The 16,006-nt window shown below is 35.5% G+C and overlaps 1 protein-coding gene across 3 annotated transcripts in view; it reads right to left on the bottom strand.

Annotated features, from left to right (window-relative positions):
* Positions 1 to 2,022: 2,022 nt before the first annotated feature.
* CXADR (CXADR Ig-like cell adhesion molecule) overlaps positions 2,023 to 16,006 on the bottom strand; it is a 33,472-nt gene continuing 19,488 nt past the window's right edge. For 2 of the 3 annotated variants that reach the window (XM_027449277.3, XM_013099925.5), the window contains exons 6-7: positions 15,606 to 15,744; positions 11,026 to 15,281 (exon numbers count right to left, since the gene is read on the bottom strand). In XM_027449277.3, the coding sequence (XP_027305078.1) occupies positions 15,014 to 15,281; positions 15,606 to 15,744 (407 nt within the window). In that variant the 3' untranslated portion in view covers positions 11,026 to 15,013. Of the gene's footprint in view, positions 2,609 to 11,025; positions 15,282 to 15,605; positions 15,745 to 16,006 lie in introns of those variants that run through there. The other variant, XM_038186900.2, reaches the window with a different exon arrangement.

Raw genomic sequence — 16,006 nt, 5'->3', positions numbered from 1 at the left:
AGCTTGCATATGAAAGAGAAAGACAGAGATTTTTGGGTGTGGACAAGAGCTCAGTTACCAAATAAGTACTGCTTGAACTTTCTTGTGAAAAGCAAGCCCTGGCAAGAAGATCTCTTGGCACAAGAGCCAGGGTGTTTCCTCCACCCTTTGACCAGGTGAGCCAGTCTGCATGCTAGATACAAAGATAAAATGTTGAAGACTTGAACCATATCCAAGTAAAAATGCCTACTGACATATATAATTCACAAACAGACACCAGGTCACAGTAATCTATCCAGGCATGATCTCCAGGCTTCATTATTTTACCTTCTAAGCATGAACACAATGGCAGCATGCAGACAGAGTTAGTCTCAATCTTCAACCTGTCTATATAATATCAGGAAGGCTTTCGAATTTGTACCACATTTACACCACTGTAACAAAACTAACAGTTACTTGGCCATCTCACTGAGGTAGACTTCTGGACTAAATAGTCAACATTCAGTACCTTGCAAAAGACTCCGTGTTGGCATCTGGAAGGCTAGTAAGAAAAGCTGTACTGTCACGTGGATTTGACATGACAAAGTAGTTCTGCAGCTACTAGCTTACTTGAAGAAAACAAATGCATCACACATTTAACTTCAAGAGCAACAGATATTTTTCTTTACTCAGAATATATTGAAAGATAGTTTAAGCAGGAATTTGAGTACAAAAATGGTTCCTTTCACTCCATGGACATACTTAGGTGCATGAAGTTTCAGACTTTTCTCAAGTTCTTTTTACAAAACTAATTTTTAACCAACTAGCTGATACTATCAGCTTGCACAGTAATTCCTGTGTTTCTCCCCTCTCCTAAAACACTAGCAGTTAATCACTTAGATGATGGGGTGTGTAGGGAGGTGGGGGTGGAAGGGAATATCTCTTCATCTTAATTGGAGCAAACTGTAGTGAAAAAAGTTTTATTTATAAATTACTGTCTTATGTGACAGTCTTATGGAACCAAACAGGCAATTGGTGCTTCTTGACCAAGTAACTTTCCCAGTGGAATTTTACCCTGATTAATTACTTGCCAGATTTGCTCACAGACAAGTTTAGGCAGCACAGAGTCAAGGGAGAGATGAGTAATGCAATGTTTTGGCATAAAAATAAGTGTTTCTTAAAGGCAAAGTATCTTTTTCTGCAATCATAATATTGAAATTAAATCAGATTTGAAATTACTTCAAAAAATTTGGCTACTTAAACAACTGTGACATTTAGAAACTCCTCTTTCCTTTTTTCTTTTTTTTTTTTAAACTTTTTTCTTAATTTATCTTATTTCTATGTGCAGTGTCAAAAACAAATGTATGATTTTTTTGGTCAAAAGCATCTCAGTTTGAGTTTATAATACAATTAGCTGTGTTCCTTTCAAAAACTGAAGCAAAATTAATTAAGTAGCATACTTTTCAGCATTATAAGCACCAGTATCACCAATGAAGTATATGGTTGCCTTTCGAGTACAGTATAGCAGATACCACTGGATTAAGTTTTAAATTAGTAACTACATATTATAATAGTAAAACAAAAACAAACAAAAAAGCACAGCATGCACACATACACTCAGCATTTCTCAAGAGCAGAGAAAGATGTCCTTAAGTTGCTCTGATTTATGGGGACTGTGACAATAACCAAATGACCACTTTAAAAACTGCCCACATATCGGTGGGGTACTGACTCCCACCAATTTCATCTTAGCCACAACTTTAAAATAAAACAAAGAATAAAGTGAATTATTAAAAGCTCTGATCCACAGGATCAGATACAGTGATTTCATCCTTACATGGTTAGGTAGATTAATGTTTTTATTATGAACTCACAGTTTTAATCAGTACTCAAAGTCTCATGTCACAGAAGACAAAAGACTATGTACCTAGCTTGGTTTAAAGAGAGCATTCTTCCTTCCTCTGGTTTTCTGCAGGGTAAAAGTTGAGGAACAGAAACAATGAAACAGTGTACAGACATGAATTACCACAACATCTGCATTAACAGATTATGCTGAAGCAAGCATTAACTGTAGCATTCAAATACATTTTATTGTTATAAAACATATACAATCTTAAAATACAGTACATTTCAAACACAGGTTGCAAGTCCTCATTACAGTGATACTGTAGTAGCACTACAGTACTGAATAGATGATATACTTCCTATCACATTAGCTGAACAGAAAGCTAGGGAAAAAACAGAACTATTCTATTAAAGATTAAAATCTCTTTCAATGCCCCACTGCTTAAGGCTGTATTTCTACCACCTGAGTTGATTTTGTTAACTTGATGAATTTTTGAATCTATGTGGTGGTGGAGCAAAGGGGAGTGATTGTGCATTCTTTTTAAAATACAAAACTAGCAAGAAAATGCTGGTAGTCACTTTGTAAACTTTGTATTAAAAATATATAAAAGAAAATTTGGTACTTACAAAACTAAATACAGTCTACTTTACAATCTTGAATCTAAAGTGAGATTAAGTTAAAAAAAAAAAAAGCACTTCATCATGAACTTCAGTTTCACCGTACTTGAAATTCATGCAAAAAATGATGCCTGTTTCTTCATGTTTATACCACTGTTATGTCACCAATCTTGTGTGCGATGCCATACTATAAAAAAAAAAGAATATAATTAATCTATATTAAAGAGGGGCCAGACACTTTAACATGCAGTAATTAAATGTATGATTCAGATAATCATCCAAATGATGGTCATTCCAATTAGAGTTCATACCAGTGCCTTACATAAAACCAGTGCAGCAGTGTAGAAAGCTAATTTGATTTATTAGTTAATTTGAACAGAAATTATTTGGTAATTTCGCCTAAAACATGCTTTAACTCCCACTCATGTCAATGCAGTTGGCTGCAGCTAACAGAATTGCTCTCCATGCCATCCAGTAAATCGTGTATTTTTAACTTCATCATAGGTTTTCTAGTATCTTCACCTAGGTTATTGAAAATTTGCATGGATTTCCCAGCATACACCCACTACAGTCAACTTGCAAAGTTTCTGTGAAAGTTTTCTTAGATAGTAGTTTTCTGTTTCATACCAGTAACTGAATTACCAAAGAACCACACATTTTTGCTTAGCACTCTAAGCACTCAAACAGGCTTTTCAAAGTACCCAATGACTCACCCATACTTAATAAAACATACTTAATTAAAAAATTGTTCCAGTTACTGTTCTTTACTAGGTCTGTATACTTTGACCTAATATTCTAGATTGATATTCTAAGAAATATGATAACTAAGCATTTTTGCTACCACTCTGTGCCACAAAGCTATTTTTTCTACATTGTTAATACTCAAACCTTGCTGACAGTCACCCATATTCATTTTCAAAACTTGATACTCTAACACAAAACAAATCTTCTTAATTAACAATCCACAAATGCGTATGTATATAGTGCATTTACTGGAAAAATCCCACTTTCTTACTCCATTTCAGCCTATTAAGGGCTTCTGTATTGCTGTCCCAGTACTGACAGATATTTAAAACATGCCTTAACTCCATGACAACTCATCTGTAAGACCATTAACTGAAAAACTAACTCAGGTTATCTCTGTAACAACTCACATTCTTCTTTGCAAGCTGTCACATTTCAACTAGAATTACACTTCGAATAAAATCTTCCAGCTGCACATGATAGTGAAAATAATTCAGCACCTTCACAAATCTTGCTTGGAAGCATAATTCAAAGCAGTGCCAAGTACTGCTTGGCACTAAATCACCATATTTGCTGATACATTCAGCAACTTATTCTGTTTATTGTTTATATGTTTTCTAAAGTTATTCTTTTAAGAGATAACAACATGCAGTAATGTCACAAACTTAATTTTCATTATCATATATCTACTATTCTCCCCATTTGCAAAGATTTTGACAACATTTTTTTGTTCGTTTCTCCTGGAACTCATTTTCACCCTAACTTAACGTATCTATCCTCAACTCTAGTACCACAGGAACAAGAACACTGCCATCAGCCTGAAATTGTACTTGATAAAATTAATTGATACTCTGTAAGAGGCCTATTAATTAGAATTGTACACTGAGGCAAGAAGTGTCCTTTCAATCTTTGCAGTTAACACAGCACTCCTACTTCTGACATTTTTCATCAATAGCTCTCAAACATACCTAGTTAATAATTAGTAAACATAATCCTTCTAAAAAAGTTACACTGCTCCCCCCACAGTTCATCTTATCTCATTCTATTGCAAAAGCCTGAAGAAACAGATCTTACGTGCCAAAAAGTTTATAAATCTATCTATTCTGAAGGATAAAACAGGCACGCAAGTAGGAGCTTACTCAAGGAGGGCTCTCCATCAAGCCCGTTCTGTCCTGTTCATGCCTTTTCATGAATGAGTCTAGAGACAATTAACATAGCCTACTTATGAAAAAAATGTCTTCTGTGTGGAGCACAGAGACCAAATGGAACAGGCCGATAGCTTTTGATCACCCAGTTGTTTGGGAAAGCAAATGTTTAAAAAACAATCAGATGCTTAAAAGAGCTGGAAAGACAATGTGAACAAATACAATGTAATCTGTTTTCTGTTTCCTGCGCTGTCCTGATATTTTCAGTCTTTGTTTTCTTCTCCTTCTCAATCGAATAAATCTTTCTTTCTCACACCAAAAAAATGTGCTAACTCTTTTGGATCTCAGAAGACAAATATTAATTAATGAGAAACTGCTGCCCGCCCAGGTACCTGGGATCATAACTTTACGTTTAACCTGAGTAAACAGGTGTCAGTCTAAGATACTACGTATATTTAGTTTACAGTACCTAGTACCTAAAACGGTACAAAACAGGTGAAACTGGTTAGGAACAGAAACTATGATAGAAAGGAACAATAAAAATTACAATCATCTACAAAAGCTTGTTCAATAGCAACATACAGAAAAGGGAAAAGCTGTCTAAAATCCATCCTGCTCCAATGGTGAAAAAAATCCAGCAATCAGAAATAGACAGGTAGCATGCAACAGAAAGAAGGTGGAAAGTCAGACACCAGTGCAAGTGGGAAGCTGTAGGTAAAGTAAAGATGTATAGAAAGGCAAACCCAAGGAGTAATTCATCGCTGACAGGGCCAATGATGACAAGCAGCATTACTTCCCTCTTTATGTACCACAGCCTGGCAGCGTAAGCATACCTGGCTAGATGCCTACAACATCAGTAACAATAAAGAGAAGTACTCAGTATATCCTGACTCTGCATTTTCAAAATAAATAGGATGAACTACCTTATTTTGAGGATACCTTTCATTACACTCATAAGTGAGCAGCAGAGGAGAAGGGTAGGAAGGGAGCGTCAAGTGGCCCGGATGACTAATGAGGGACACTGGCCTACGTGACTACTCTCTCCTAAACGCAGTTCAGGGGAACGAAAGGGAGGCATGCTTCCTGTGAAGGTGATCCCAAGCAAGCAGCTAACCTGGGTTTTGTGACAATGCACCTGGAGGAAAAGTGTTTCCCCTTGCACTAGCAATGGGTCTGGGGAGATCCTTCGCTCCAAATAAGTTGCCTAATGAGATCTGACCTACCATTCTTTTCACTACATCCTGAAATACCCAAGTAGTGCCAGAAGTACTGGAAGAGCAATTATTGTTAGGACAGAATTAAATAACAGCAAATGGTAGGGGACAGACAACTACAGATGGTCTGATCAAGGTAACTACCTTTAAGTGCTGGTCATTTGAAGGTTTCATTTGACAGTTCAAATTGAAAACAAACATTAGATGGACAGCTGACAACCACTAAAAAGACTGGTTAAGGAGAGCTTTAAAAAAAATAAGGTGGTGAGTTGGAAAGTCTAGTTCTAAAGTTCCAGTAACTCAACAGAATTGTCTTCTTTTTAACAAACATGGAAACTGAGGAATACGGAGGTGCTGTCAGTATTCAGACAAGAAAACATAATGATCACGTGGCTAAATCATGACATAGCCAAGACCTCAACCCTAATCCTCTACTTCATTAATCAGACTTCCTTGCCTTGGAAATCTGTTGTTATTGTTATTTCTGCAGGTGAGAGCACCTTTGTTGGCCATGTCAAGCATTAAGCATGTCCTAAGGTTCCTTGCATTTTCAGCAGTTTCGCCCCGTGTACAAACCATACAGCCAGCAGCAAGTTAGCTAGTTAATATGGATGGCACAGACACAGGATGTTGTCAGGACAAAATTCACATGTGTAATGTAATGACCCAATTTCCACTGTCAGTTGGATACCCCTTTTAGAGTGCTGATTAAAATCCTAGCTTGCCCAGGTATAACTGGGGGCAGGGAAATTATGCTAAAATATGCAAAATAGGACTGTTGAGCATAAAGGCTCTAAAACTCCCTTCAGCTCTTTCATCTAGCAATAAAGTATCTTAGCAGGTTGTTGGAAACTCCTGTCTGCCCACCTAAATCATGCACTATTAACAAAAAAAAAAATCATATTGGTATATCTTATTTAAATAATACAACTAAAATACTTGAAGTAGAAACATAACATCAATTTTAAGATGTAATTAATGTTTAGAACTTCAATCTCTTACAATCTTTCTATCGTTATATGAACTGTGCCCTTTTTTTTTAAAAAAAAAAGGGGGATCACAGTTTTCACTATCTTGCCCCTGAGAAAAGCCTACAGATGCAATTCAAATGTCTGAGACATTCCCTCCCCACCCCCACAAGGACCTCTGCAAATGAAGGAACATTGTCAGTGACCTTAACTGCAGTCTCGTGAAAACAGATATTTCAATGACTAACTCATACTAGTCAATCAGGTTTCAGTTACGCTTTTTTTTTTTCCTTAAGAAAAGGATGTAGAAGTTTTTACTTCTAGCCTAGCAATAGGGTAACGTAAGAATAGTGTTTTACATCAAAACTGTCAAAAGCTATATTCATACCTCAGCTGTACATTTTTTAATATCTGTACAATTTGCAGCTTTTTACCAGAGCTTATGCAGACAAAGTGTCTACAAATAACAGATGCAGATTACAATAATCATTTTCTTACCCAAATTATTTCCCTGAATAAACAAGAAAAAATAATTTTCTGGTATTTAAGAGTCACTTTGCTTTCTGTTGAAAAACATAACATTTCTTAGTAAGCCACAGTTAACCATCAGTAGAACAGTACAGTGGCCTTCAGCCAGCCAGAAAAAGATTAAAGCTGCCTACAGGTCAGCCACAAGAGGGCAATCAGCATTCTCAAACACAGAATTTACTACTTTGTTTCAATTCAGTCCAATCCATTTACCCACATTTTTGTTTTTTTCCCCCTAAGTAGGCTGGAGTCAGTATGGGAGACAACCACCTTTTTCAAGTTGTGTTTTAAACACAGTGAGTTTTCCACCTTAAGTAATAATAACAAGGTAATTAAATTAAATACGTTATGCAAAGTTACTTGAACCAACATTCAAGTCTAACGCAAGAGAAAGACATTGTAATTCCTAAACAATTTCACGCTATAGAATACAAGGACAAAATTAGGTCAACAACAAATAGTCAATTTGAAGCTGTTGGTATACAAGAAAAGTCGGTGTACTAAAAGGACAGAAGGAATGGGGAAGGATATATTAAATAAAGCAACTTCAATCTTTATTTTATATTTTACAGCTCTTACAGCTTAGACGAACTGTTTCTGCTCTTGACAGTTATAGAATTGGAAGTGACATAAAAGGACATTCTATTTATTGGGATAAGAAGTACAGTGCTGGCAGCCACAACATAAGCTTTTTGACAAGTTCCACAAACCACCAGCTGTGCCCTAGAGTTGTCATCGTATTCAGAAGTCACAAGCAACTCAGTAGTGTTGTCTTATCACCAGCTGTCTTAATTTCTGGTCTAAGGATATCAGTTTCCCTCCCACCTGAGCTATTCTACTAGTAAATGGAAATCTTAAGTAAATATTTTATCTTAATCTCCTATCGTTAAGTATGGCACAGCTCAAGTATTTTCACTTCAGAAAACAGTTTCTTAGAAACACTATCCATTCACAGGACTAGCAAGATGCTGCAAGTTGATGCTACTACAGTTGCAGTCAGAGACCTTGAACACTGAGAATGGAAGCTCTGCTACACATTTTTAACTTCAGTGAAATCTGACTAATCCTGACTGCTGTTTTACAATTAAGATATTAGCAAACAATATGAAATAAGGAGTTTCAGATTCCTGTATGGGACAGTAATCTCACTTATACGTTACTTTACTTGTGTAACAGTAACTGCCCTCAAAAAGACAGATGTTTCTTCCCAATTCACTACGAACGTAAGTGGCAAAACTGACACAATTGGAAGCTATTATACTAACAGTACTAGATGAAGTTACTTTCATTGCTCTTTATCATCTGATACAGTGTTCCTTGATACCACATTCTGAATTTTGACACCAAGGTCTGCTAACGTAACCCAAACAATCACTGCATCCCCATGGATGTTTGGTGAGCACCGAAACCTGGGCTCTCATTGCTTGCACCATGTGGGCTGTGCAGGAGACTTTTGTCTACTGCAGCTCCTACCATTTCTCGCTGCTTCTTTATACAGTATTACTAGTAACAATATAACCAGAGACATCACATGCAGAAATTAATCATGGTAGGAAGAGTACCTGACACTGCGTATTTAAGCAGTGAAAATATACTGACTGATTAAACAACTCAAATACAAAAAGGTGCTGCAGATCGTCTGAAAACCACCAAATCAGACACTGCTGGAAACCAGAGCAGTAAAAAGCTTCAAGTTGGACAGTTAATTTGTGTTTCCAGAAATCATCTGTTTTACAAAATTCCCGACACGCTGATCAGACGTGCTACTTTTCCTTCCCCATTTTGTAAGTTGGAAAAGTACTTCTGGAAAGAAGTCCCATGCCCTTCAGCTACTTCACTCAACTTTTACCCTGCCTGCCACTTAGAGAACCAAGGCTTCCAGCCTTGAGAAGTGGGACAACTGTCACTGCATCACACAGCTCTCTGAGTTTCCTAGTGGGCATACTGCCTCAAGAGGTTTTACCCTGAAGAAAAAATTAGATTACTGAAGGTAAAATGATGTGCTTTCAGATGTTAACGTCTATTCTAATATTGCTGTTTTAAAATTGTTACATAATCTAGTTGTGTAACCGACCTACTCAAACTCTTTATAAAGATACCCAGCTCCTTCCTACCATCCAGTAATCCTATCATCATACAAGGTTAGTACATGCATGGTTAGTAAAAGTTGTAAAACTTTTATGTTTCTGAATATTATGGTAGAAGTGTTCTTCATCTAGTCAGTAGAAGCTTGATAAATAATTCAATGAATATGCTGATCCGCTAAAGAGAGAAAACAACTAGTAGCTGCTGCCACTGAATTAACTTTGCTTTTCAAAGCACCCTGGCCAGTACTATGCAGCTGAAAACTTGTCCTCTGAACACCAACATAGGAATGTGGTGCTAACACTGCCATAGAACAATAGGGATCATTTAAAGAATTTATGTTTTCAGAACATTTATTTCCTCTCAGAACTGGGTAATCATCTACAGTTACCCCTCAAGTGAAAGGTAGTTTTAGTAATTTTAAAATATGCTAAGACTTGGAAAGGTAGGCAACACTCATAGCTCGTTTCATTCAACTCTTACTCCTTGATCAGCTATTTTCTTTACAAATAGTTTTGTTTTTTTTTTTTTTTGTGGATTTTACAGACACGAAAGCAAGGCTAAGTAGCTGGCATTAAGTGTTTTCCATCTAATAATTTATTAACTATCAGCATAATTATAGAGCCTCTCTGAGAAAAATGTAAAACAGTAAGCTCAAAGTACACAGGATGTCTAAGAAATTCAGCAGAGAAACAGTAAGACAGACCTTTTAAGATACTTTATCCAAGGTGTTGTCTAATACGTGTGTGAGGACAACAAAGGTTTTGTAAAATTCCATGATGAGCATCCTCTCTTCTTTTATGACACTACCAGCAAAGTACTAGTTGCTTTGTTGGAATTCCCACATTCATCAACTCCTCTGATTGAAAATCACCTGTCTCTAAACAGAAGCAGCACAAGAGCTGCAGCTTGAAAGTTCTATTTGACAGAAAATTGCCAAATTAGGAAAGGACCGAAGTCTTGAAATTCACATTTAAGAGATCTTTCTGCACCTTCTTAGAGTTCTATAAAATAAGAATATGAGCCTTCATTTTTATTAGGTATCCTTTTGGATTTAAGCACAAATTTTAATCTGAAATATAAAAAAAATATTTTCTGCTAGTACACTTCATATGCTTCTGTAAACACATTAAAAAGATTTTAGATATACACAAAGAAATAACACATCTGGTATGGCACAAGTATGCATTATCATATGAAAATATGCATACATTAAGAACAAATGTAAGCAATTTAGTCCTCTAATGGTATTATGGTATTAACATACAAAACATGCCACTAATGCAAACCCATGCCAGGCCTTGTTTCATGAAAATAAAGTGCCCAAACTGACACTGAAGAACTTGCATTTGTCTTTGAGAAAATTACAAAGACAGTAAAGCAATTTGTTTGCAAGGTCAAGGGGTGGGAGGTATCCCCAATCATCTTTTTTTTGAATAATAAAAAAAAAAAAAAAAGCTAGTTGGTTGACATTATAAAAAACAATATTTTTGTCAAAATGCTTTAAATATAAAAGCCTTCTTGTTTGAATTTTAAAAAATTAAGAAAAAAATATCAGATTCAGGAATACTTGGTTCTGCCCAAAATAAAAACAGAGCAAAAATTAAATTCCTTTCCAGCTTTTTTTTTTTTTTTTTTTTTTTTTTTTTTTTACAGAATTCCTATTGAGAATGCCCGGATGTTTCAACTCATCACTACATCTGTGTATCTACAGTTAGAATTTCCATATTAAGTGCATGTTCTAAAATATCTATAAAAAGTTTTACTTCCTTTTACTTAGAAATTGGTGGGAGGGGGGAAAGCAAGAAATGATTATTTCCAGTGTGGTATACACATGCATATTTATTAGTTCACTTCCAGTTACAGAAAGAGAAAGTTGAAGCCATATGTAAGTGCTGCTTCAAAATAAAGACAGACTACTGTTTTTTCCAACAGTTTTATTTCAAAAAAGTACACAAGTCTGTCATGGAACTACAGCATTTTAAAATTTTGGATTTGTTTTTACAGATTCACGAACAATACTTGTATTTTAGGATACCATTCCCCCAAAAATGTGAATATAAAACTTCATACTGGAATTCATATCAATATTCAAGTCCATGTTTTGTGCATGGGAAGTATAAGATTTTGGATTCCAGGAAATATTATTGCTCCAATTTCATTTGAGCTGTGCCTCAGTGCTAGAGGACCAACACCCAAAGGGCTCTGTAAAGCACCCATCAAGTGTATAAAACAAGGTTTAAGTGATACAAATAGAATTGTGTCTTTAGACTGCCACAGAGATCTAAAGTGATCCAGAACATACACAGTCAAGAACAAAACCAAAAAGCTATCATGGAAAACAGCAATATACAATATGCAATATTACAGAGAAAGCTTGTAATTAAAAAGTCTTGTACTATCAAGCAGGAAGCATACACCTAACATGAATGTGACTATCACGGCTGATAAAGATGTATGCACTATACATTTGTTTCAAAAGTCACTTTACCTCTCCAACAAGGCATTTCTGTGCACTACATAATTCAAAAGTATTCATTTTCAGATAAGGAAGGTTCACACAAATATCTTTAAATATCCATTTCAGAAGATTATGAAAAGGCTTGTAATGTATGGACAAATGTTACATAACCTCTACAGTATTACAAGTCTAATAGTTTATTCACACCATACTATAATTCAGGGGTTTCTTCTATATATAGTAGTCCTCAACAGGCAAGTTTACAGTCATGACATTAACTAGTAGTTTCTCAGGTTCATTTGGAGTATTTACATAATGCTATCACCACCCACCCACCCCCATTTTTTTTAATTTTTTTTTTTAATAAAATGAGACATTAAGAATGCCACCTTCTAACAGGTATATCAGCTGCCACTACTTCCTAGAAAAGTTCTGTTAGCAGGTTTATTTGTAACATCAGACACCTCATGCGTTTAGTCAGTTCATGTCCTACACAACTAGAAATCATTGCTAAGTATAGTAGCTCTTTTGAGAATCATAATCCAGTGTAAGTTATGAATCTAGTGACTAAAGAAATAATTTATAACAGTGGTATTAAGTTTATATAGTAGTGTTTTATTCATTCAAAAAGGCATGATGATAGCAACTCGAGGCAAAGTTTACCCCAAGTCAGAGGATTTTTATTTCAGATAAGGACTATGTCAGATTCCATTCCTTTTATTTTCCATGCAATTACATAAATAGACAGACACTGTCAAGGCTGCTAAGCCTAACAGCGAGGCTCTGAGGGCATATCATGCTGTCTTTCCATTCTGTCCATTTATTGTTTTGTGCAATCTGACAGAGCATTAAGTACGTGTAAACTCTGCTCTGCATGCTTCAGTGAGAAATTTCTCGAGTGTCCTAGGGCTTACCTGACGGAAAGCACAGGGTCTCAAGACAGGAAAAAAAAAGCAGAAGCAAACAAAAACCACACCTAATCTCACATTAGGTCCACAGAGGGCTAGGAATCAAATTCAGTAGGTTTGCCTGTTTGCTTAGGTGTCTAGCTATCTCTCAGTCTGTGATTCAGTTCTAGTTTTGTACTCAGCTTGTTTTTATGATCCAAATAACCATACCCTTTTAATTAAGGAAGGCCTTAGTTGACAGGTAAACAACCAGTTTATGATTAAAATATCTTGAAAGCCTCTTCTGTCACTGTAATTGGATGCAAAATGTCATCTCCTCATCTATTGTTCTTCATAAGCTTGAGTTTGGCACAGTTACTAAACCTATTATTTACCACACAAGTGAGAGTCAATCATCCATCTCATTAGTACAACTGAAGAGTTTTCAGGAATATAAACACAATGTAACTATGAATTGAAGGAGCAACTCACAATTTGAAATACAGAACAATACAGAGAGTCACCGAAATCACATCCAAAAATAGGCATGAAGAGGTATAAATAGTACACAGGAATCAAAAAATCAGATCACAGTGTCATGTTTTAAAAACTGTACCATCATCTAAGCACCTGTCTGAACAGTAAATTTTAGGCACCAGAAATTTCATTAAAAACTGAAGATACAATCAGGCAAAGTTTATTGAAAAGGCACACATGAAAGATAAAAAAATCTGATCTCTAACAGTATCAGTTTACAATCTAAAAAAGTCCAAAATGTGTAAAACTTTAGTCTAGAATACTTAGTAGCCATTCAAGTATCTAAATTCAGTATGAAGGGTATGTTATCTATGTTAATAGTGCCAACCAAAAATGGTGCGCATAACTATAAGATAGGGAAACATTTAGTAGTAAGCCAAATAATTTATCACAGATTTAAGCAGCTACAAGAAAGCAAACACTAAGCCTAGAAGTTCGGGGAAATCTTTTATCTCACTGTTGCTACATACAAACAATCCTAGTATCTTTCAACAGGCTCTTTCAGATATTTTCTCCATTAACCTCTGTGCCACATACTATACTCATTTAGAGTTTTCCAAAATAATTAGCAGCCTAACATCTATAGCTAGAGTAAGCTGAAGGGACCCACACACACACACTCCCAAGCACAAGATGAGAAGGAGAGTAGAAAATAGGAAGGAAGGAAAAAAGATTTAAACTGCACTTAACTTTAAAACTAGCTTCCATAGATACGTAGTATCAATCATCAGAAACTTGAAAGTTCTTAAGCAGGTGTGAAACTAAGATAAGGGATTGTTCTACTCCTCCTGTAATGCTTTAAGATGGCAAAACTGGGAAGGATTTTTTTTTTTTTTGAATGGACTCTTGAAACATATTCATATCAGCAATTCTGGATAACTATTTTCTCCTAGATTCTGTCTGCATGAAACTTTTGGTGATGAAAATCTAGATGTCCATTAATAAGAACATTTAGGGCCATTAAACAGGCAAGGAGAAGCTAGCTTTAAATTCCCTTGCAAATTCATATAAAAATGTATCAACATCTTAAGGCTAACTACCACTTACATGAATGTGGGGAAGATTTTTCTGAAGAACTGTGAGAGCAAGAGAACAGATATCAAATACCAGTTAATTAACGGCTTTATTAAAGCCCAATGAATCTTCTAGGTAATTGGTTTAATAAAAGTAGGAACACTGCCTTAGAACCTAAGCAGGCTTTGGAAAATGGCAAGCTACAATTATAACTCAAGACCTGTAGAGATACATATTCGTTCTTAGTGTGACAATATAACAGTTGAGCTACAGATTTTAAATGTTAGATACCACTAGTAACAATTTGATAGGATGTCTTACATCAGATAACTTAATGTTATCTGACATGACTAAAACTAGTTATTGCAGTGGAATTCAAATTTCAAAGAGCTCACAAGGTCTCCTACCACATTTCCAGTCACTGAGATTTTAAACTCAGAACAGATTCAATTATATTAACTGAATCAATCAGATAACTGGCAGCCCCTGAAATAAAAACTCCAGAAGCACTCAAGATAAACATTACAAAGTTAAAGAGCTGCATAAATACTCAGAGTTTGAACAGAATTCAAAGTCATCCTCAGTATTTCAGCCCCACTGCAACTTTAGACAGTGGCCAAATTAAAATACTTCTATTAGTCCAAAATTGAGGATGAAATTTCAAGAACTCTGAGGAACTTCATGGCCTACATATGGTTTTGTTACTTTTCAACTGTGTACTACTGTTTCATATTCAGAGCTGCACATTAGCAGACAATGTCTCTTCAGCAACCTACCAGAGGTCCAAACACCTTCAGTGTTTGCATTTATGAACTCCTGTGCTTTCAGCAAATAGTTCAACTGTTACACACTAATAAGATTAAATTTAAAGACGAGAATTGGTGGCTTTTCAAACTAACTTTGTTTTCCTCAAGGAAAATTGCATGCCATTGTTTAAATGAGGGATGGAACACCGTAGTTCTCTAATACTTATAATGAACAATTAAAAAACAGGATTTAAATTAACGTTCTATACTATGGACCCATCTTTGCTTTGTGCAGGAATCATCACTGGGACAGCTCCCATTCTACTTAAATTAGGTGCAGCTACCTTTGAAGATGCAAAGGTTTGGTTTTGACCAGAAGTACGTTCAAAGTCTTCACTTGGGACTTGACTATATGGAGTTTTGGTATATCCTTCCATATTTGATGGAGACATTGAGCCCAGAGAAGAACGATTGCTGCCTATATAGCTGCGGGCTGTTGAACTGCGACTTTTTGGAGGCGGAACATCTTCTCTGAAATAAAAGAAAAATTCAGTTGCAGAACAAGAGTTCAGTCAATGTTACTATGCAGGAGCTTACATGAGTTTTCCATTTGTTTCTTCCTATTCTAACACAGTAGCCTTTTTAAGTTTAAAAAAATGAAGCATTTGTTGCCTTTAAGATCCTTACTGAAATTACACAAACGTGACATATTCAAAACAAGTTCTCAGACAAACTGTTAGTGTTTCAATAAACAAATTAAAACAGACATCTCTACCACTAAATATTTTACTCACAGAAAAACATTTAAAAGTTAATTTTGAAATAATACTACTCAGAAATTAGGTATGTCATTACCTAATATCATGATGTACTTCTTTCTCATACTTCTTCTCTCTGTGTTTTTTACAGCAACAGAAGACGAGAAAAGCCAGTAAGGAGAGACCCAGCAGAGTTCCTACAATAGCTCCAGCAATTATACCAGCTGTATTTATAGCTAGAATAGATAAATTACAATATTTTTAAGTGTCAAACTTATATGACCATTTTCTCTTCTCTCAACATTAAAAACAGTATGTTTCCACATGATTCAGGTTAACAGCATATCACTGAATCAGATATGCTTCAATCCATGATTCAGAATGACAATATAGTTACAGCCTCTGCATAAAAAAGGCAGTATTAAGAGGGAAGTACAGACTTAAAGCTACAACCATCAGTTGCATAACAGTTTTTTTCATTTGTTTTGTTTTCAAACT

The sequence above is a fragment of the Anas platyrhynchos genome, chromosome 1, assembly GCF_047663525.1.
Source record: "Anas platyrhynchos isolate ZD024472 breed Pekin duck chromosome 1, IASCAAS_PekinDuck_T2T, whole genome shotgun sequence".
Taxonomy (NCBI): Eukaryota; Metazoa; Chordata; class Aves; order Anseriformes; family Anatidae; genus Anas; species Anas platyrhynchos.
This window is presented reverse-complemented; position numbering and strand designations above follow the sequence as displayed.